Below are 22,891 nucleotides of genomic sequence, written 5' to 3' on the forward strand. Positions count from 1 at the left end.
AGCCTGGCCCCCTCTCATGCCCCAACCCCCTGCCCCAGTCCTGATCCCCATCCCGCCCTCCGAACTCCTTGGTCCCAGCCCAGAGCACCCTCCTGCACCCCCAACCCCTCATCCCCAGCCCCACCCCAGAGCCCGCAGCCTCAGCTGGGGCTCTCTCACCCCCCAACCTTCAATTTTGGGAGCATTCAAGGCCCGCCATACAATTTCCATACCCAGATGTGGCCCTCGGGCCAAAAAGTTTGCCCACCCCGGTCTGGCCCAATGGAAAACCAGCATAAGAAAGAAGTGACTTAGTCAGTTCATGGACTCAGCACCCTAGACCTGGCACATCACCAGGGCCGTCCAGAATCTGCACTGCCACTGCACCACAGTGCAGGATCTGGCCCATTGGTCCTGCAGCCTGTAGAATGGTGTTGGGACGAATGACCCTGCTCCAAGGAACTCAGCTCTGTCTCTGGCATCTTTCCATCTGGCTGCAAACAATGCTATTGGACATTTACTCTCATCATCGTGAAGTTCTCAAATACCCCACAAAAGGGTGCACTTCAGAAGTGGTAGAGAAAATGATAATGTGATCTCCTAGTTCTCTGATTTACCAGATCTCGGCAAGCCCCTTGGCAGTGCTGCCATGATGCAGATGTTTTCACTGCCCTGTCCCTAAGCAGGGCTTGCAGCCAGACTCCACACAGCATTGGAGTTTCCGAGAGCTCCTGAGAGGAGGAGGAAATGATGTGAGTGCAAAGCCAGTTATCCTGTGGGGCCCTGAGTTGCTCCCAAGTTGCATGGACGATTTGAAAGATACATTCTTCCTCAAAGAGGAAATGAAAAGAGGACTTGTGGCCAAGAGATCTCCTCATGTGACAACACCATGTCCCTCTTCAGCTCCCACTGGTACAAATACTCTCTCTCTCGTCCTCCTGGTTTCCAAGAGTGCTGACCATGGCAGTGGGGGTCAGAAGATATCTCAGCTAGCGAAGGAAGCACTGAGTGAGTTCAATTGCTGGAAAGCATTTTCCCATCCTTTGGTTCATGTCCAGAGATGACCCTTTTCAGTGAGGTAGCCCAAAGCTCTGGCACTGTACAGAATGGGCAGTAGTGGGGACAGGATGCCGCAGATCCATGGAGCCCCTGTGCTTGCTAGTGAAAGTGGTCCCCATTTAGCTCTATCTGTGCATTCTTTATGCCTGGTGATGGCACAGCCCACTTCTTTCAGGAAAAGTTCACGTTTCCTGGAGGTCTGGTTTGAGACTCACTGCTGGATGTACGTCAGTTACTGAAAGTGGGAGAGTCCCTCTTGAGAGCCAGCACCAGCTGGTCACTGAGCAAGAGACACCATCTAGAACAGCACCCACTCCTCTCGCAGGAAGCTGCAGGGACCCTGCAGTTTCCCCAAGACACTAAAATATCCAGAGTCCTTGCCTAGTAGTAAGCACTGCCTGTGCTCGGTAAGCCAGCTCCAGGGACACCACTTTGTTTGGCATCAGCGTTTTATTTGGGTTTTCAATAACTATTTGATAATGTTTTCCTGGCAATTACAGATGAAGTGCAGCAGGTTCATAGGTGATCCAGTACATGCGTCTGGATCTAATGCATCCGAGGGTGCGGAGGGAGTTGGCTGATGTGATTGCAGAGCCATTGGCCATTATCTTTGAAAACTCGTGGCAATATGGGGAGGTCCTGGATGATTGGAAAAAGGCAAATATAGTGCCCATCTTTAAAAAAGGGAAGAAGGCGAATACGGGGAACTACAGACTGGTCAGCCTCACCCCAGTCCCCGGAAAAATCATGGAGAAGGTCCTCAAGGAATCCATTTGAAGCACTTGGAGGAGAGGAAGGTGATCAGGAACAGTCAACATGGATTTACCAAGGACAAGTCATGCCTGACCAACCTGATTGCCTTCTATGATGAGATGGCTCTGTGGATATGGGGAAAGCGATGGATGTAATATATCTTGACTTTAGCAAAGCTTTTGATATGGTCTCCCATGGTATTCTTGCAGGCAAATTTTAAAAGTATGGATTGGATGAATGGATTGTAAGGTGGATAGAAAGCTGGCTAGATCGTCAGGCTCAAAGGGTAGTGATCAATGGCTCAGTGTCTAGTTGGCAGCTGGTATCAAGCGGAGTGCCCCAGAGGTCGGTCCTGGGGCTGGTTTTGTTCAACATCTTCATTAATGATCTGGATGATGGGATGGATTTCACCCTCAGCAAGTTCGTGGATGACACTAAGCTGTGGGGAGAGGTAGATATTCTGGAGGGTAGGGATAGGGTCCAGAGTGACCTAGACAAATTGGAGGATTGTGCCAAAAGAAATCTGATGAGGTTCAACAAGGACAAGTGCAGAGTCCTATACTTAGGAAGGGAGAATCCCATGCACTGCTACAGGCTGGGGACCAACTGGCTAAGCGGCAGTTCTGCAGAAAAGGACCTGGGGATTATAGTGGACAAGAAGCTAGATATGAGTCAACAGTGTGCACTTCTTGCCAAGAAGGCTAACGGCATAACGGGAATTATTATTCCCCTCTATTTGGCACTGGTGAGGCCATATCTGGAGTATTGCATCCAGTTTTGGGCTCCCCACTACAGAAAGGATGTGGACAAATTGGAGAGAGTCCAGTGGAGGGCAATGAAAATTATTAGGGGGCTGGGGCACATGACTTATGAGGAGAGGCTGAGGGAACTGGGCTTATTTAGTCTGCAGAGGAGAAGTGTGAGAGGGGATTTGATAGCAGTCTTCAACTACCTGAAGGGGGGTTCCAAAGAGGACGCAGCTCAGCTGTTCTGTGGTGGCAGATGACAGAACAAGGAGTAATGGTCTTAAGTTGCAGTGGGGGAGGTCTAGGTTGGATATTAGGAACCACTATTTCACTAGGAGGGTGGTGAAGCACTGGAATGGGTTCCCTAGGAAGGTGGTGGAATCTCCATCCTTAGGGGTTTTTAAGACCCAGCTTGACAAAGCCCTGGCTGGGATGATTCAGTTGGGGTTGGTCCCACTTTGAGCAGGGGGTTGGACTAGATGACCTCCTGAGGTCTCTTCCAACCCTAATCTTCTATGATTCTATGATCTTCCAGTACCAAAAGAAAGGGGAAGGGTCAATGGGAAGCCAGGACCCTGAGACTGACAGTCCCCAGGGGCAATGGGGAGAGATCAATGCTCTAGGTCAGCCTGATTGACAGGGTGGGCAGGCTAATGAGGCAGTCAGGAGAGGCCGTCCTCTGTATGAACTGGAATTGCCTGGAACAGAGCGGGGCTGAGCTAAGGAGAGAGTAGCAGCCTGAGCTGAGCTGGAGAAGCAGAGCTGCACCGGCCAGGGCCAGAGGAGCAGCCCAGGGAGCTGAGCTGGAGACAGAGTAGAGCTGGGGCTGGAGCAGTCTGGAACCGGGTGCAGTGAGCAGCTGGGGAGAGCAAACGGGGGGACCCTGGGCAGTGTGCCCAGTGCAGGGAGACTCCCCTAGCCAAAGGGCCTTGCAGGCCAGACTGGGGGTGGGGGGAGTCGTAACCCCAACGGGGGGGGGGGCATGCTGGGAAGAAGGTCCTGCCACCTAGAACCTGAAGGCATGTGGCCACCGCCAGAGTCAGTGACCAACCTGCAGCATCCCTGCAGTGCAACCAGGGCCTGGGCAGGAGGCCTGGGACATGTGAGGGACAGACTGTGAACTTCTCTTACATTCCAGAGATGTCTGGTTGTGATGGCCCTGTGTAGGGTTGCCAACCCTCCCGGCTTCACCAGGAGTCTCCTGGAATCAGGCCCTATCTCCTACTGAAGCCAAACTGGGAGATTTTACAAAAAGAAAAGGAGGACTTGTGGCACCTTAGAGACTAACAAATTTATTTGAGCATAAGCTTTCATAAGCTACAGCTCACTTCATTGGATGCATTCAGTGGAAAATACAGACTAACACGACTGCTACTCTGAAACCTGGGAGATTTTAGGGGCTAAAAGTCCGGCGGCACAGTGGGGCTAAGGCAGGCTCCCTGCCTGCCCTGGCCCTGCACCACTCCTGAAAGCAGCTGGCACGTCCCTGTGGCCCCTCATCAAACTTATTGTTTTTACATAATCTCATGATTTTAAAGCCAATCTCATGATTTTGGTGAGCCTGGCTCATGATTTTGAACATTTGGGGTTGACAATACTTTGAAAATGACTTTAAAGTGTCAGTTTCACTCCTGTTTAAAGTGAATTTCTAGTGTATTATTTGTATTGGGCAGCACCCCTAGAGCCCCAGGCAGGTGCAATCTAAACTCACGGGGCCTTGCCCTACTAGGGTGTTTCCAAAAGTTAAATGATCTATTCCAAGCTTTGTGAACTGCAAAAAAGTGATAGAAAGTCTTCTAGATTTTTCTATAATTATTTCAACTATTGTATTCAAGAGGTAGTAACAAAGTAAGAATATACATTACAATTTTAAACCTAACCAGTGACCCTTAAGTAACTTGACACAAGCTGTCAGACCATGTTCGTATTAGAACTGAGTGGGTCTAATATTTATTTTTCTTTCCTTATATAGGAATTAGATACAATGCTCCTGTCAGCTTATTTCTGTCATTATCTGAAAAAACTACTGGAGTTTTCAGGTGCCTACGTAGCCCCTGGAATCACGGTTAAAGTTGCCCCTCTCCTCCAAATCTGAAATGGTGCCTCTCCGGCTGCACTGAAATAACATGTAGAACAAGCCAAGCTGGGGTGGGCTTCCACTCCAGGAGCAGGCTCTGCACACACAGCTCCACCGAGCTCACTCTGACCATCCCCACTAACTGCAAATCCCTGCAACCAGCATCAGGCACAGCTTCATCCCTCACTCCTTGCTGAAGCACCAAGGCTCCCAGCTGCAGCTGCACTTCCTGATCCCGCCGCCCCATGTGTGGCATGACAGCATCGGTTCTGCTGACTCTGCCCAAGCAGCATCGTGTGCCAATCCTTTATGAGCAGAGCGGGCGTGGCCCAGGAACATCCTGATGACTCAGAAATCGTTATCTGTGATCACCTGACATGCCTCCCATCTGCCACAGGCACCGCAGGTCATGGCTGCAATACAGGCATAGCTTCTATGCAGTTTGCGCCATGCTGGAGTCCCCCAGCCATGCCCAGGCTCCAGATCCTTGTGGGAACATATGGTGGGGCGGACTACTGAGGGGAACTCAGGCTCTCTCCATCCCCCATGGGGAGGCCATCTTCACACTTGTGACTTTCTCCCACAGCCATAGGCTCAGACTCCAACTCAGAAAAAAAAAAGGGGGGAGTGCTAGGCACCCCCCAGCCACAGCTGTTTGGCAGGACCACCCATCAGCGGTTCGGTGAGAGGCACTCGTGGAAGGGCGGAGAGCAGCAATCAGCGGGCAGGCGGCCTCGGGGGAAGGAGCAGAACAGGTATGGGAAGAGGTGGTGCGAGGGCAGGGCCTTACGGGAGGAGGCGGAGTGGGGATAGGGCTTCAGGGCAGAGTGGGGGTGGAGCCCCCACTGGGAAAAATAAAAGTCAGCGGCTCTCCCCTGCCAGAGCTGTCACAGAATATCCGGGTTGGAAGGGACCTCAGGAGGTCATCTAGTCCAACCCCCTGGTCAAAGCAGGACCGATCCCCAATTTTTGCCCCAGATCCCTAAATGGCCCCCATCAGGAATTGAAGTCACAACACTGGGTTTAGCAGGCCAATGCTCAAACCACTGAGCTATCCCTCTTCCCTGTCCAGGCCTGCAGGGGCAGTAAACTGTGCCCTGGAAAGGGTGAAGTGACCTACTCCTGCCCCAGAGCAGAGCAGGTGACAATACATCTCGTTTGGGCCGGAACAGTCCCTTTTTTAGGCCCCGTCACGGCCGTCCCAACTTTTTTGACAAAATGGGACATTTGTCCCATTTGTTCTTGCCACCTGATCATCCCTAGTGGGACGTGGAGGAACATACTGGGGCGAGGAGGGGGAGCACGCTGGAGGCTAGGGGGAGTGGCTTGGGTTGGCCAGCCCACCCCGTGTACAGAGGGGGGCCTCAGACAGCCCTTCGCATAGGCAGGCAGCAGGCCGGGGCGGACGACTCGGACTGGCCCTACATGTGGGTGGGCAGCAGGGAGGCTCGGACCACCGGTCCCATGAGGCCGGCCTCACGCCCACCAGGGGGGAGGGAGGCCTCGGGCCAGCCCAGAATTGTCCCATTTTCCCTTTGGGAAAATATGGTCACCCTAAGCAAATGGGAGCTGGGAGCGCTTGGAACTGTGCTGGACCTACACAGGGCTGAGCTGTGGGGCACAGTCTAGCCCCAAGGGGGAGCAGTTATTCACACCATGAGACCCGGCGAAGAAGGCAGTGCTCATCCATGTGCACAGGGAGCTCACAATACAGCCCCAAGTATTTTTGGTTTCAGGTTCACTTCAAGAACTCCTCTGAACCCGGCTCAGAGGCGAGGCCATTGTGTAGCTCCTCAGGGGCCCTGGTGCACTCATTCACCTATGTCTCCAGTCTCTAATGCAGAGGCCCCCAAACTATGAGCACCACCCAACTCCGCCCTGCCCCCAGCTGCGGCTCCCAGCCCCATGCCTGACCCCGTTCCCAGCCTCGGCACGATTCAGGCCCCCACCACAGCCCGGCTGTGACTCTGCTCTTGACCCCAGCCTTGGCCCCTGGACATGACTCCAGACCTAGACCCAGACCCATCCCCAGCTGTGGCCCCAGCCTAGGCCCCCTTATCCCATCCTGTCCATGCCTCCCCTCCCCCAGAGCCACAGCCCCGTTCCTGGTCCTGGCTGCAGGGGGCCGCAGACGGGGGGGAAGGGGAGGCACGACCCTAAAAAGTTTGGGGACCACTGCACTAGCTTATCCCTGCTGAACATCAGTGTGTCCTGTAAAAATACCACCTTTCATCTACCGCCAGCTGGGGCCAACGTGCACTGAGTAAACCAGGGCCTGAAGCAGAGCTGAAGGGACCTGTCAGACCTGTTTTCTATGTGTTGTATTAGACAAGACTGGAGTGAGCTTCTAACATTAACCCAGAGAGCACAAGAGGGATCCCCAGCCCAGGATGGGGGTCTCACATTGGCTATTCACTGGCATCCTTATTAACTCCTTGGTGCTCATCCACCTGGTCTCTCGTGCTAATGACAGAGGCAATTCCGGCAGCACAGGCACTGGGCCTGTGGGCAGGCACTGGGCTAGGCAGAATCTGGAGCTCCCTTCAAAATTGTATTGAAAGTTCAAACTTCACTTAGAAACATCATTTAGGGCAGTGATTCTCAACCTATTTACCACTGTGGGCTGCATATGTGGCCCACAATGTGTTATGTGGGCCGCATCCAGTACTATCTCTATGGATCTGAGAATGTCACATGGGCCGCAGCTCTGTGCTGATTGGGCCGCAAGCAGCCTGTGGGCTGCAGGTTGAGAATCACTGATTTAGAAGAAGGAGAAAACAGCTTCATGGCCCTTTCCCATCTCCAGTGTCGGCGATGAACTCCAGGGTGGGTGAGCAGCTCCTGGCCCATCTAGTCCTTTGACAGAACAGTGCTGGAGAGGCTAAAAGGCCCCGTCCCCTATCTGGTCCCCTTTCACCCATGGCCACTCGAACACATCCCCCCCAGTTCCATTGTCAGAGGGAAGCATTGTTCTGATCTTCTCCAGACCCTGCCTCCATGGAGAGCAACACACACCAACCCTCATTCCACCTGTTAGACCCGGGCTCTTCAACCCCGGGGTGGAGACCTGAAATTGGGTCACCAGAATGTTTCAAGGGGTGGCATGACAGCTCCGGTGGCTCCTGTCCCATGGGGCTGGCTGGGCTCGCCTCCCTGCTCCAGACACTGCAACCTCCAGGGTCCCAGCACCACTCAGGTTTGGCCCAGCTGTCATAATGACGGAAGTCTGGGTAGGCCAAATGTGAGTGAGTGGCACTGCAACCCCATGAGCCAGGTCACAAATCCACTCACACACATTGGGTCCAGTCAGGGGGATGGGGCCAAAGCCGAGCGGTGTTCCAGCCCCGGAGATTGCAATGCCTGGAGCTGAGAGCCAAGCCCAGCCCCACAGCACAGGAGCTGCAGGAGCTGCCACTGTGGGATGAGTGCCAGGCAGGACCCAACCCCCCAGGGGGGACAGGATCTCACTGAAACCATCCCAGGGCCTCCACCCACAGACTATTTACTGGGTCGCAACAGATCATCAACACTGACAAATGGGTCCTGACCCCAGAAGGTTAAGAACCATTGTGTTAGACTGTCATGGGGGTGCCTAAAGGACAGGGGAGAGGGAGAGACAGAGAGAGTAAGCAGCAGACAGATGGGGGAGGGGGGTTACAGGACCCTCCAATTAATGATGTCAAGAGGCAAGTATAATTACCCAAAGAACCTTTCCTTTCTTCTTGTCCTCCCCCGCCTGACCCATGCCTGGGGTCCACAAATGCTGCGTCAATGAATGCAGCAAAAACTGAGCCCACCGCTCCAGTGAGCCATGGGGAATCCTCAAATAGGAGCCAAATGGCCCTTGCTGTTTCTGCTCAGTGGGGGAGGAGGAGAGGGTTCATGGAGAGTGAAAAACTGAGATTTTAAAAAAATGTTTTACAAGGTCTGGGGGACCCTAACTCGACCCCTCACTTCCCCTCCCACCTGGCCTGAGCAAGGCACTTGGGAAGAGGGCCCCAAACACCCCCATGCTCAGCAGCTCCCCAAACCCTCCAGCTCTCCCAAGCCTCTGAGTCGCCCTCTGGGTACCAAGATTGTCACTCCCTGTACAAACATTCCTGAGCTCGTGACTGGTTTATGGAGCAGGAAACGCACCTGTAATTAATTATGAAGCAAATGTTTACAAATAAGAGGCAGGCTTGCAGCGGGGCAGGAGTTACCCCCTGGGGCAGCTGGAGGGATAAGGAGCAGCAGCTAAGCTCCTGGGGTCAACTCTCCACAAACACAGAACAATGCCCTGCCTTGTGCTAGTGCTGTTCATTAGAAGGCCACTAGTGCTTCAGAAATAGCCCCTCCTGTGAGGCTGGAAAGCATTATCCTCATGTTAGAGATGGGGAAACCAAGGCACAGAGAGTACAAGTGTCTTCCCCAATGACACATAGCCATGGAACCCAGGAGTCCTGGCTGCCAGTCCCTGATCGAATCGCTCCCTCCTTTCCAAACCAGCTGAAACCATTTTAAAGAGAAGAGCAACTAACACACTTTCCAGCATGGGTTTTCACATAACTCAGCACTGCACTAAAACCAGAGAAACTTTTCAAGATTCACAAATGTGTTCACCACACCAGTGCCTGGCAGCCACCTGGAATCCAGTGAGGAACAAGGAAAGGAAGTGGGCACTTTAATTCACAGAAGACCCAGGATTTTCTCATTATTCAACCAGCTCTAGAACTGTCCCCCATTCACTCTAGTGACATTCCCAGTGAGTGGTTTCCCTGGACGCCCAAAGGGACCTTTGTATCCAAAGCAGGTTTGTGCCACTCTCCTTTTGCTGCCATAGCACTTCCCAAACACCCCTACTCAGTGCCTGGGTGCTCCAATGCCACCCGCCCAGCTGGCTCTCCCCACCACTGCCCTTCCAGCCCCACCACTGCCCGCCCGCCCAGCTGCCCAGCCCAGCCACTGCCCGCCCAGCCCAGCCACCGCCCGCCCAACTGGCCTGCCCCGCCACTGCCTGCCTTGCCCCAGCTTTCTCTGCAAGGACTCCTGCTCTGCTCACCTCACTCCCTCCCTGACTTGCTGAGCATCCCCACCTGGCCCCTGCCCAATTTGTCCCAGCATTTCAGCTGCTGTCTCCAGGCAGCTTCCTAAGGAGTCACCCTTTTCCATCTTCCTGCTGCCTGGCTGCAAGGGCCTCAAGATCCTGTCTGTCTCCAGAAATCCGGCAGCTCTGGGCACCTGGCCAGGCCCTGGGACCGCGGCTCTGCTCTCGCGCTGGCCTTTGTTTGGGATCCCAGGGACAATAACAAAGCTATTTCAGTCCTTAAGGTTCTTGTGAAGGCCCTCGCCCTTCCGCAGCCTCAAACAGGATGGCAAGAAATCAGCGTAAGGCCCACCCATGCGGGGTGCCTTCCTCTGCAGCCCTGGGCCATGGAACCCTCCCCAGAACCTTCAACCAGGGCTCCGCGCCCCTCCTGGAGCTGTATACGATCCCAGAGTTCAGGGATTCCAGGTCTTGGCAAAATACATGTGGGGGCAAGGGGAATCTCAGACCCCCAGAGCCTGACAGGATTCTCTGAAATGACTTCCCCTCCCCACCCCCCACAATGACAGGCACAGAAAAGCACATAGGTTGATGTTCAACTGCAAACGCTCAAAGCTGAAAAGCTGGCTGAGAGAGAGGGTAAGATTGTGGTGTTTACCCAGAGCCACAAGGGCAGCTCCAAAGGGATGGGTCTCCCAGAGCAACAGAGAACACAGGGGAAGCTGCTGCTCCCATGCCAGGCCCAGCCAGCTCCTTAGGCAGCATTGCTGCCTTCTCCCCCTGTCACCTCCACATTTGCAGGAACACAGGACGGGGTCATCAAATCCAGTCCCCTACTATCACAGGCAACCCCTCCATATCAGCCCCTTCATAAACTTAAAAAGCACCATCTTCTCCCCTCCTTTTGCCATTCTCCTCCCACCTAGGCATTTTCAGGGGCGGATGGCGAATGATTTTAAGAACATAAAAACGGCCATACTGAGTCAGACCCATGGTCCATCTAGCCCAGTATCGTGTGTTCCCACAGTGGCCAGTGCCAGATGCTTCAGAAGGAATGAACAAACAGGGCAATTATCAAGGAATCAATCCCCTGTCGTCCACTCCCAGTTTCTAGCAGTCAAAGATTTAGGGGCACCCAGAGCATGGGGTTGTGTCCCTGACTATCTGGGCTAATAGCCATTGATGGACCTGTCCCCCATGAACTTCTCTCACTCTTTTTTAAACCCACTTATACTTCCTTCACAACCTCCCTTGGCAACGAGTTCCCCAGGTTGAGTGTGTGTTGTGCAAAGAAGGACTTCCTATTGTTTGTTTTAAACCTGTTGCCTATTAATTTCATTGGGTGACCCCTAGTTCTCATGTTATGTGAAGGGATAAATAACACTTCCTTATTGACTTTCTCCACACCCATCATTATCTCATAGACCTCTCGCATATCCCCCCTTAGTCGTCTCTTTTCCAAAGTGAACAGTCCCAGTCTTTTTATGGTCTCTTTAGATGGACGCTGTTCCATACCCCAATCATATTTGTTGTGCTTCTCTGTACCTTTTCCATGTTAATATACCGTTTTTGAGATGGGATGACCAGAACTACACACAGTATTCAAGGTGTGGGCATACCATGAATTTATACAGAGGCAATATGATATTTTCTGTCTTATTATCTATCCCTTTCCTAATGGTTCCTAACATTGTTAGCATTTTTGACTGCCACTGCACATTGAGCAGATGTTTTCAGAGAACTATCCACAATGACTCAACGATCTCTTTCTTGAGTGTTAACAGCTAATTTAGACCCATCATTTTGTATGTATTTTCTAAAAGACCTGGGGGGTAGGGGGAAGGAAACAAGAAACAAAAATATTTTAAATGACTTTTTTTAAAATCACAAAAATGGACAATTTTCCACAAAAAAGAATATTTGAAAAAAAATAGCCATTTTTTTTAATGAAAAACTTGTTTGAAAAATGTCACCAGCTCTTACTTAGACGCCACAGGGGGAGGAAACTGAAGCAAAGAAATTCAGACATGGATACACTTGAGAGATGGGCCAGTTAACAGAGCATGTGTTCTGAGCATCCCTGATATCTACAGCCTTCCAGGCCACCATGAATCTGTGCTCAGGATAGCACCTGATAGCCCTGGCTGACTCAGTGTTCAAGCTGTGGGATCCAGTTCTCATGTACACCAGGAATGCCACCTGCACAGGGGTTCTCCCTGCCAGAGTACAGCCCTGGTCCCAGCCGCTGGCATGGAAGGACCAGCCAGGAGTGAGGAGGGTGGGGAAGGGGTGAACTGCACTATGGCTATTCTCTGCTTCCCAGGGCACAAAGAGGATAATAAGAGGCACAGCATAAATTAGAGCAGTTTTAAAATTAAGGTTTCAGAGTAACAGCCGTGTTAGTCTGTATTTGCAAAAAGAAAAGGAGTACTTGTGGCACCTTAGAGACTAACCAATTTATTTGAGCATGAGCTTTCGTGAGCTACAGCTCACTTCATCGGATGCATACCGTGGAAACTGCAGCAGACTTTATATACACACACAGAGAATATGAAACAATACCTCCTCCCACCCCACTGTCCTGCTGGTAATAGCTTATCTAAAGTGATCATCAGGTTGGGCCATTTCCAGCACAAATCCAGGTTCTCTCACCCTCCACCCCCCCCACACAAATTCACTCTCCTGCTGGTGATAGCCCATCCAAAGTGACAACTCTTTACACAATGTGCATGATAATAAAGTTGGGCCATTTCCTGCACAAATCCAGGTTCTCTCAGGGGGTGAGAGAACCTGGATTTGTGCAGGAAATGGCCCAACTTGATTATCATGCACATTGTGTAAAGAGTTGTCACTTTGGATGGGCTATCACCAGCAGGAGAGTGAATTTGTGTGGGGGGGGTGGAGGGTGAGAGAACCTGGATTTGTGCTGGAAATGGCCCAACCTGATGATCACTTTAGAGAAGCTATTACCAGCAGGACAGTGGGGTGGGAGGAGGTATTGTTTCATATTCTCTGTGTGTGTATATAAAGTCTGCTGCAGTTTCCACGGTATGCATCCGATGAAGTGAGCTGTAGCTCACGAAAGCTCATGCTCAAATAAATTGGTTAGTCTCTAAGGTGCCACAAGTACTCCTTTTCTTTTTAAAATTAAGCGTGAAGAAGCAGAAACTCAAGGGAAATCCTACCCATGAAACGTCTTGTGTGGCAAAGACAGTGTGGGTTATTTGCTGGTGCCGAGATTGGTGTAGAGGTGTTTCCTGTTCACATGCTCTAAGATATGGTCAAGTAGATTGCTTAAACATTCACTACAGCCGCTGTGCACTGAAGCACAATAGGACAGGTCTGATTTCATGCCTCAGTGAGAGCTGAACCTGGAGAACAAGCTGGGGCAATCGCCTGGGAAATGCTTTCACTAACAGCTAAGGCCATGTCTGCCGAGGTGTCCCTTGCCCTGCCCCAAATCACCCAACATGAAAGAAGCACCAGGGAGTGAGTACCATGCCGCTCTCCCAGCCCAGCGCAGGGCCTAGGCCATTTGGAGACTCGCACATGGAGATCAGACTGTCTTTGGAAATGTCAGTGCAGTTCTGTGCTGAAAGGGACACCTTAGGACTCCTTGCTTAGGTGTACAAGGGGAGGCTGTTTTCTCTGACTGCTGACCCTGCAGCCCCCCATCCTGGGACCAGAAAGTCACGCCAGGGATCTTCCCTTGGTTGTGCCGTCACCAGGAATTAAGGTTCCGCAGGCCAAGTTTTGCCCTCAGAGACCCCCATTCATCCCCCCCACCCCTATACTGCTGGCTTGGCACATCACAGACCTGGTAATGGTGCTGGACAGACTCCTCCACCCCCACCCCTCCTCCTCCCCTGGAGTCAGGGCTCTGCAGGGCTTCCAGGAATAGCAAGCACAAGAGTCCCCCTGAATCTGACAAACACGAGGAACAGCTTGGGCGGGAACACTCTGCTGAGAAGGGGCTGTTAAAATGGGAAAGCATTGAACCTGGCTGAGGGATCCCATGCATGGTTGGCCTTTCATACATGAACATCACTCTGCAGGCTCCCTCCCTGAGGTTTTATTCCCTTTGCTCCCAGCACACGTTGCCTCTTGATTGCTTCCCATCAGCCTCGTGCCACCCCCAGCCCACGCTCTCTGCCCTCAGGCACCAGTCCTGAGACCCCCAACACACTATGAAGGATGCAGCAGAAGTGCAGTGGAAACTGCCACAAATTACTGTTGACTCCAGATTTGAAGGCTCCTCTGTTCACTAAGTTTGCTGGGTCTCAACTGGGTTCCTAGTTGGGTGTCACTAACAACAACTGTCTCAGCAGAGGGGCCAAGCCCTGACTGGGCCATGGAGACTAACTCCCTTCTCCCCTCTGGATTGGGGCCAGTTCCCCATTGCCTGGCCCTGGTGCAGTCAGGTGCAGCCATGCAAAGCGAGTGCCATGTGGATGTAAAATACCACCAAATTAGAATGTGCGCTGACAGTATAAATGGCTCCCCAAACTGCAGGAAAACATAGAATCACACCCCAGGGAAGGATTCATGCATGGAGACAGTCTACCCAACTGCAGCCCTTGTGTCTGTTCTGGAGAGGAGTGGGGGAAGGATTGGTGCAGAGGTGGCATTCCTGCACCTTTCCCATTTAACTCTACCCCATTACCTGCTGGACTGAATTAGGCTAGACTCGGAATCCTAGGGGAATATTACAGTCAAACACGTTTCAGAGAATCCTGGCTGCTTAAATCCCAGAAACCACAATTGTCCATAGAATCCTTGGAAACTGCGTTCCACTGTCTGGCACCAAACACTTGCCAATGTCCAGGTCAATTTGCTCTGCTAGTCAGTTACCGAGTGAGTTATTGCTACACAATTGGCTCAAGGGATGAAACAAAGCCTTGCTCCAACCTGACTAACCTTCATTACTCCGTGCCAGCTTCCTGCACCCAGAGCCTGTCACAAGAAACCATCCCCTCCCCGCCCTTCCCCACTAGCAGAGCCCTGCTAGCACCTTGGCACTGACACCTGCAGCTCTCACAAACACCAGGCAAGGCAACGCGAAGCAGCTTCAGTAGTTACCCATCGGATGCCCTGTATCCTGGGCAGGCTGCCCGCCTCACCCTCCAGCTGGATCTGGTAGCTGTAGCTCCGGAACAAGTGCATCTTCTTCAGGAGCAGGTAGAGCAGATGCCCTTCAGCAGCGGGGTCTCCAAGCACACCTGGAGGCGTTGGCAGGTCCTCGAGGAGAGGTCCGACATGCCATCTGCCCTGCCTGTCCCAGGCCACCTGTGTGCAGAGAGAAACCCTTGGAGTTCAACCAGGGCAGGCTCTGGCCAACTCCCCAGGCTTTCCGCTTTCTCCGCCCTCCACCACCCCAGCATGAATCGCAGCCAGCAGCGAACTCGCTCCGTATCCCGTCCCCTCTCGGTGCCTCACCCACCTGCATGGCCCGCGGCTGAGCCTGGCATAGGGCCCGGCTCCGGCAGGTGTCCCGCCGGCTGCCCCAGCCAGTAGGGGGGTGCCAGGAACAGCTGGACTGGCGCGCAGAGAACCCCACCACTCCCGCCTTTTGGGTCGGGGTGCTTAGGACCCCAGGGATGCCCTGGGCAAAGCCATGGCTCTCGGGCACCAGTGGGGGCCGGGATCCTGCTCCCTGAGCCCTGTCTCAGGCTGGAGACACGCTCCGTTCCGGGCTGCTGCGCCTCCCCTCTGCGGAGAACTGAGAGCGAGCGCAGCAGACGCTCCAGCGCTTGGCACAGGACCCGAAACTCCTCAGCTGAAAAAGCCTCCAGCCCGGCCTGCGAGCGCCACGCCCCCGGGGCGGTCCGCACCCAGCCCGTGGAAACCCTCCCTGCGCAGCGCGCCGAGGGACCGGGCGCTGGGGGCAGGCTGAGCGGGCCGGGGGAGGGGACTTCGGCCATGGCCCCATCTACGGGCCGGGGATTCCCTTTCCCCACCAGGGCTCGGGAGTGGGTGGGGCTGCCCCCAGCTCGCCCAGTGGGACGGGGAGGACGCCGCGCCCCTCTGCGAGCGGCTGGGGCCCAGAGCAGAAGCCAACGAGCTCCCTGCTCCGGGCTCCAGGGGTGGGAGCCTCGCTCTAAAGTTTGTGCAGGTGAAATTCCGGCCCAAACTTAAAAGCAGCTGGAGCTGCACGTGCCCTGCAGGATACAAAATGACCCCAGAGCTAGTGACCAGAGCCACTCCCATTGTTCCCTCTACATTTTTTTGACCAGGAAAATTTTTAAAAAGCCCTTTCAGCCAAAGTGAACCTTCATCCGGGTCACAATGTTCCTGTGTTTTGGTGAATCAACAAAAACCTGAAATGTATAAAAACACTTTTCAAAACCCAGAAACTTTGTTTCCGTTAATTTTATTCTGGAAATTTAAAAACAAAATATCCAGCGTCCCATGAAACAAAACTGGCCGCTGGGCTAGAGACTGAGCGCTCCCCGGGCTGAGCGAAAGCAGCACCCCCCGGGACAATTCACTGGTTAAAGCTATTGTACTCCATCCAGTGCTGTGAACTGAATGCCTGGACTCACCAGAGTGCTCCAAGGCTCTCACCGCTGGCTGGCTGCCCTTTACACAGGTGGGACTGTACCAATGACAACAAATGGGAGTGCGGAGCTAACCATTCACATGAGAAAATAGCCAAGTGACATTAAGACCCAGATTCTCAGCTGTGGGAGCAAAGGCTCCGTTTGTGTCTCTCTAATGCTGGAGGGAGCCAGTTCTGTGAGAGAGATTCTTAGATCATGTCCCCTTGCTCCTGGTAACAACCCCAGTGTGCCCTTTAAGCCCAAGGCTAGGAGCATAGCAGCCAGCAGCCCTGCCTCCTTGCCATGCAGGAACCCCATCCATGGTGCTGACCTGGCCCCCATCACTGCAGTATCTAGAACCCAGCGCTGAGATGCTACTCTCTGGTTCCTGGTCTCCCAAGAACCAGACACAGATGCTGACCGGACACAGGTGCTGGCTTTGGCCTCCTGCCAAATCAGTGCAATGCACATGCCAAGGACCTACTTCTGATCTCATTCACACCCGTTTTACATCAGAATCACTCAGTGACATCAGCGCTGCCACTCCCGTTGGACACCAGTGGGAGTGAGAAGAGGCTGGGCCCCGAGAGTGCAGCAGAACAAATCACTGAGCCAGCATGTGGGGCAATGGGAAGGGCCAGCATGTGGGGCAATGGGCTGGCACTGAAGCCTTGTCGATCTCTGGATGTGTGATGAGGCTGGACTTTGGGACTGTCTCTACTCCTCCCCTGGGCAGACACTAGCTCATACAGCCCCAAGTACATGGTCTGGATGAGAGCTGCCAAATTTCACTCCTTCCTGTTGTTCCTCCTGTGCCCTTCTGTTTTCCTGCCATGTGATTTATGGTCATTTTGTACATCCAAAGTCCATCTCCGGCACATTACTCTGCTTTGCTGCTTACAGTCCTTTCCTCCCCAGTTTACACCAGATGTTGGGCTCAGGAGAGTTGGGTTCAATTCCCAGCTCTGCCACAAGACTCCCTGTGTGCCCTGGACCAGTCCCCTGCATGGCTTTGTGAAATGGGGGCTCTGACCTTCCTGCTTCCACCCTTGGTCTTGTCTAGTGAGAGTGTGCTCTTTGGGACAGGGACTGCCTCTCGCTGTCTGTGCTGCACCTGATGCCAGGGGGTCCCCATCCTGTTTGAAGGTTCGAAGTACTACTACGATACGAAGTAACAACCACTACCATCAATGCTGTCAATTATGCCTCTGCCAAGGTTCCTTCCCCACTCTGAACACTAGGGTACAGATGTGGGGACCTGCATGAAAACCTCCTAAGCTTACTTTTACCAGCTTAGGTTAAAATTTCCCCAAGGTACAAACTATTTTACCCTTTGCCCTGGGACTTCCACTGCCACCACCAAACATGTAACCAGTATTATTATTATTAGGAAAAAGCCCGTTTGGAAACGTCTTTCCCCCCAAAATCCTCCCTTACCTTTACATCCCCTTTCCTGGGGAAGGCTTGATAAAAATCCTCACCAATTTGCATAGGTGACCACAGACCCAAACCCTTGGATCTTAAGAACAATGAAAAAGCATTCAGTTTCTTAAAAGAAGAATTTTAATAGAAGAAAAAGTAAAAGAATCACCTCTGTAAAATCAGGATGGTAAATACCTTACAGGGTAATTAGATTCAAAACATAGAGAATCCCTCTAGGCAAAACCTTAAGTTACAAAGAGACACAAAAACAGGAATATCCATTCCATTCAGCACAGCTTATTTTCTCAACTATTTAAAGAAATCATAATCTAACGCATATCTAGCTAGATTACTTACTAAGTTCTAAGACTCCATTCCTGTTCTGTCCCTGGCAAAAACATCACACAGGGAGACTCAGACCCTTTGTTTCTCCCCCACTCCAGCATTGGAAGTATCTTGTCTCCTCATTGGTCATTTTGGTCAGGTGCCAGAGAGGTTATCCTAGCTTCTTAACCCTTTACAGGTGAAAGGGTTTTTCCTCCGGCCAGGAGGGATTTTAAAGGTGTTTACCCTTCCCTTTATATTTATGACAGCCTCTGCATAACCTTGCTCAAGACACTGCACCTTCTTACACCAGGCCTGGAGTCTGCCCTTGTGTGCTGTCAGTGTGCTTGGAACATCTGAGTCAAAAGCCCAAGCCTGCCATGTAATTGTCTTCACTGTGCATCCCTTTAAAGAGCACATCCATGCAGATTCCTGGCACCCTTCAGTAGTTCTGAAGGCTTCTTGGATCTCAGAGCACTTCATAGGCTACATCTATCACTCACCCACCACTCCCCTGCAGCAACATCTGGGCAGAATATGGCCGCTGCTCTGGGTGGGCCATGACAGCGCCCAGGGGTGGGAGAGACTGCCATGAAGCTGGAATCTGCACAATGACACGGGTGCCTGCTGGAGGTAGCTGGCAATTTGTCTCACAGTTAATTGTGAACGTTGTTGGCATTTAGGCTCTGAGGTGAAAGCAGAGCAGATCGCACAGCTCTCAATGTGTCCCTGGCTGAAGTCCCATGAGGAACACAGGGGGTGTGGGTTAAACTGAAGCCCCTGCAGCAAAAGGGTGAGAGTGGAGGACAGTATAGGAATTGGCACAAAAGTCCCAATTTCTTGGTGCTACACTTGTATCTTCGCTTGTGGACCCTTGGGATGTGCGCGCACACACACACGCTCTGGGTACCCCCCCCCACCCCCAGAGATCCAGTTGATCTCCCAGCAGTGTGCGTGGGTGGTGGCAGTCCCCCTCCCACCCATGGACTGTAACTCATGTTTTCCCCCAATCTTATATTTGGAGCATTAAATAACATTATTAACCACACAAAATGTTCCTCTTTCCCTGAACTCTCTGGCCCCAGAAACTCGCCAACTCTGAAAACCTCCTCCCCACAAACTCTCTGCCCCCACCCAGGCCAAGAGCAGCCGAGCAGCCTGAGCACTGGTTTAGCCCTGATCAGGAGAAGCCAGCGATAGTGAAGATGGGAAATTCCCTGAGTATGGACTCTCATCTTAGCACAGAGGTGGGCAAACTATGGCCCGCAGGCTGGCCCTTGAGCTCCCTGCCAGGGAGGCTAGCCCCCAGCCCCTCCCCCACTGTCCCCTCTCCCCCGCAGCCATGCCACCCTGCAGGCAGTGCTCTGGGCAGTGGGGCTGCGTGATCCTGCAGGGCAGCGAGGCAGTGTGTCTGGCTCCGGCCGGGCGGCGTGGCTGCCAGACATGCCGCTCTGAGCAGCATGGTAAGGGGGCCAGTGGTCCCGGGGGGCAGTCCAGGGACAGGGAGCAGGAGGTGGTTGGATAGGTGTGGGAGTCCCGGGGGGCCTGTCAGGGGGCAGTTGGATGGGGCGGTGGTTCTGGGTGGGCGGTCAGGGGATGGGGAACAGGGGGGGTTGGAGAGGCATGGGAGTCCCGGGAGGCCTGTCAGGGGGTGGCAGTGTGGATAGGGGTCGGGGCAGTCAGGGGACAGGGAGCAGGGGAGGTTGGATAGGGGCTGGGGTCCCGGGACGGGGTGGTCAGGACATAAGGAACAGGGGGGTTGGATGCGTGGGAGGTTCTGATAGGGGCAGTCAGGGGTGGGAAGTGTGAGGGGGTGGATAGGGGGCGGGGGCCAGGCTGTTTGGGGAATCATAGAATCATAGAATATCAGGGTTGGAAGGGACCTCAGGAAGTCATCTAGTCCAACCCCCTGCTCAAAGCAGAACCAATCCCCAATTAAATCATCCCAGCCAGGGCTATGTCAAGCCTGACCTTAAAAACTTCTAAGGAACGAGACTCTACCACCTCCCTAGGTAACGCATTCCAGTGTTTCACCACCCTCCTAGTGAAAAAGTTTTTCCTAATATCCCACCTAAATCTCCCCCACTGCAACTTGAGACCATTACTCCTTGTCCTGTCCTCTTCTACCACTGAGAATAGTCTAGAACCATCCTCTCTGGAACCACCTCTCAGGTAGTTGAAAGCAGCTATCAAATCCCCCCTCATTCTTCTCTTCCGCAGACTAAACAATCCCAGTTCCCTCAGCCTCTCCTCATAAGTCATGTGTTCCAGACCCCTAATCATTTTTGCAAAAAGAAAAGGAGTACTTGTGGCACCTTAGAGACTAACCAATTTATTTGAGCATGAGCTTTAGCTGTAGCTCACGAAAGCTCATGCTCAAATAAATTGGTTAGTCTCTAAGGTGCCACAAGTACTCCTTTTCTTTTTGCAAAGACAGACTAACACCGCTGTTACTCTGAAACTAATCATTTTTGTTGCCCTTCACTGGACTCGCTCCAATTTATCCACATCCTTCTTGTAGTGTGGGGCCCAAAACTGGACACTGTCCTCCAGATGAGGCCTCACCAATGTTGAATAGAGGGGGACGATCACGTCCCTCGATCTGCTGGCTATGCCCCTACTTATACATCCCAATATGCCATTGGCCTTCTTGGCAACAAGGGCACACTGCTGACTCATATCCAGCTTCTCGTCCACTGTCACCCCTAGGCCCTTTTCCGCAGAACTGCTGCCTAGCCATTCGGTCCCTAGTCTGTAGCTGTGCATTGGGTTCTTCCGTCCTAAGTGCAGGACCCTGCACTTATCCTTATTGAACCTCATCAGATTTCTTTTGGCCCAATCCTCCAATTTGTCTAGGTCCCTCTGTATCCTATCCCTGCCCTCCAGTGTATCTACCACTCCTCCCAGTTTAGTATCATCCGCAAATTTGCTGAGAGTGCAAACCACACCATCCTCCAGATCATTTATGAAGATATTGAACAAAACCGGCCCCAGGACCGACCCCTGGGGCATTCCACTTGACACCGGCTGCCAACTAGACATGGAGCCATTGATCACTACCCGTTGAGCCCGACAATCTAGCCAACTTTCTACCCACCTTATAGTGCATTCATCCAGCCCATACTTCTTTAACTTGCTGACAAGAATACTGTGGGAGACCGTGTCAAAAGCTTTGCTAAAGTCAAGAAACAATACATCCACTGCTTTCCCTTCATCCACAGAACCAGTAATCTCATCATAGAAGGTGATTAGATTAGTCAGGCATGACCTTCCCTTGGTGAATCCATGCTGACTGTTCCTGATCACTTTCCTCTCGTGTAAGTGCTTCAGGATTGATTCTTTGAGGACCTGCTCCATGATTTTTCCGGGGACTGAGGTGAGGCTGACTGGCCTGTAGTTCCCAGGATCCTCCTTCTTCCCTTTTTTAAAGATTGGCACTACATTAGCCTTTTTCCAGTCATCCAGGACTTCCCCCATTCACCACGAGTTTTCAAAGATAATGGCCAATGGCTCTGCAATCACAGCCGCCAATTCCTTTAGCACTCTCGGATGCAACTCGTCCGGCCCCATGGACTTGTGCACGTCCAGCTTTTCTAAATAGTCTCGAACCACCTCTTTCTCCACAGAGGGCTGGCCATCTATTCCCCATGTTGTGATGCCCAGTGCAGCAGTCTGGGAGCTGACCTTGTTAGTGAAGACAGAGGCAAAAAAAGTATTGAGTACATTAGCTTTTTCCACATCCTCTGTCACTAGGTTGCCTCCCTCATTCATTAAGGGGCCCACACTTTCCTTGGCTTTCTTCTTGTTGCCAACATACCTGAAGAAAGCCTTCTTGTTACTCTTGACATCTCTTGCTAGCTGGAGCTCCAGGTGCGATTTGGCCCTCCTGATTTCATTCCTACATGCCCGAGCAATATTTTTATACTCTTCCCTGGTCATATGTCCAACCTTCCACTTCTTGTAAGCACAGCCTTCCCTACCCAGCCTTCTATACAGTTTTGCAATCCCAATGTGGCCCTCACGCCAAAAAGTTTGCCCACCCCTGTCTTAGCAACAAGGGTAAAGGCAGGATTTGGGGAGGGCCTTGGGCTGAGACAGGAATGGGGGAGCGGAGTCCAAGGTGGCAAGCCTGGATGATGGGAAGGATGTTCTGGTGGAAAGGTGCTGGGCTGGGCAAGTCACTGCATCTCTCTGAGCCTCAGTGTCCAGCTGCGTCATGGGCATGATACTTCCCTGCTTCACAGGGTCTAGTAAATACAAATCCCTTAGTGCCTGGCTGAATTCTGCTGGGATGTGGCCAGAGAGCCACCTTGACAGGGAGTTGCTGCAGGGTTGGTCCCTGCACTCAAAGGGCCTGATTCACCTTTGACCTACTCTGGTGTAAATCAGGAGTGATTCTGTTGACATCAAGGGTCTTAATTCTCCTGGTGTAAATTGAGAATAACTTCATTCAAACTACTGTTTCTCCTTTCCAGTTTTACAGGGGTATCAGACCCTGTAACACTCACAGTAAACTGTAAATGACGCTACTACAGTCCTGACAGCACAGAAACCAATGGCACAACGAGCAAGGTTTCCCTAGGGCCTCCATAAAACCAGTGCTGTAACTGCTATGCACGCCCCTGTGGGCTCAGAAGCTGCACCAAGTGTTATTCTCAGCATTGCATGCTCCAGCCGTCTCTGGGGGTTCACTGTTTTTGTGACACCTGTCACAAAGGCTGGACACAAATAGGTGTTTTTCTCTCTCTTCTCTGGGCACAGAGAGGGAATTCTTTGTAGGGGGGCAGGGTGTTTTGCAGGTTTTAAGAACATCAACACTGGGGGCATCTGGTTTGTGACCCTGCCACTTGAGCGCCCCCCAAAAGGAAGCAAACAATAATGCTGCATCCAGATCTATGGGGAGGCAGGCATGGATGGGGGACTGTTTGCCAAGTGGGGAAACCAAACCAGGGGAAGAAATGTCACT

The 22,891-nt window shown here is 52.4% G+C and overlaps 1 protein-coding gene across 4 annotated transcripts in view; it reads right to left on the reverse strand.

The window, feature by feature from the left end:
* The window catches only part of RAPGEF3 (Rap guanine nucleotide exchange factor 3), a 98,433-nt gene extending 83,042 nt beyond the window's left edge, over window positions 1-15,391 (reverse strand). For all 4 annotated transcript variants that reach the window (XM_073318543.1, XM_073318542.1, XM_073318541.1 and 1 more), the window contains exons 1-2: window positions 15,081-15,391; window positions 14,720-14,926 (exon numbers count right to left, since the gene is read on the reverse strand). In XM_073318543.1, coding sequence (XP_073174644.1) covers window positions 14,720-14,926; window positions 15,081-15,086 — 213 coding nt within the window. In that variant the 5' untranslated portion in view covers window positions 15,087-15,391. The remainder of the gene's footprint in view (window positions 1-14,719; window positions 14,927-15,080) is intronic.
* Between the last annotated feature and the right edge of the window lie 7,500 nt (window positions 15,392-22,891).

Source organism: Lepidochelys kempii, chromosome 20 (genome assembly GCF_965140265.1).
Source record: "Lepidochelys kempii isolate rLepKem1 chromosome 20, rLepKem1.hap2, whole genome shotgun sequence".
NCBI classification, from domain to species: Eukaryota; Metazoa; Chordata; order Testudines; family Cheloniidae; genus Lepidochelys; species Lepidochelys kempii.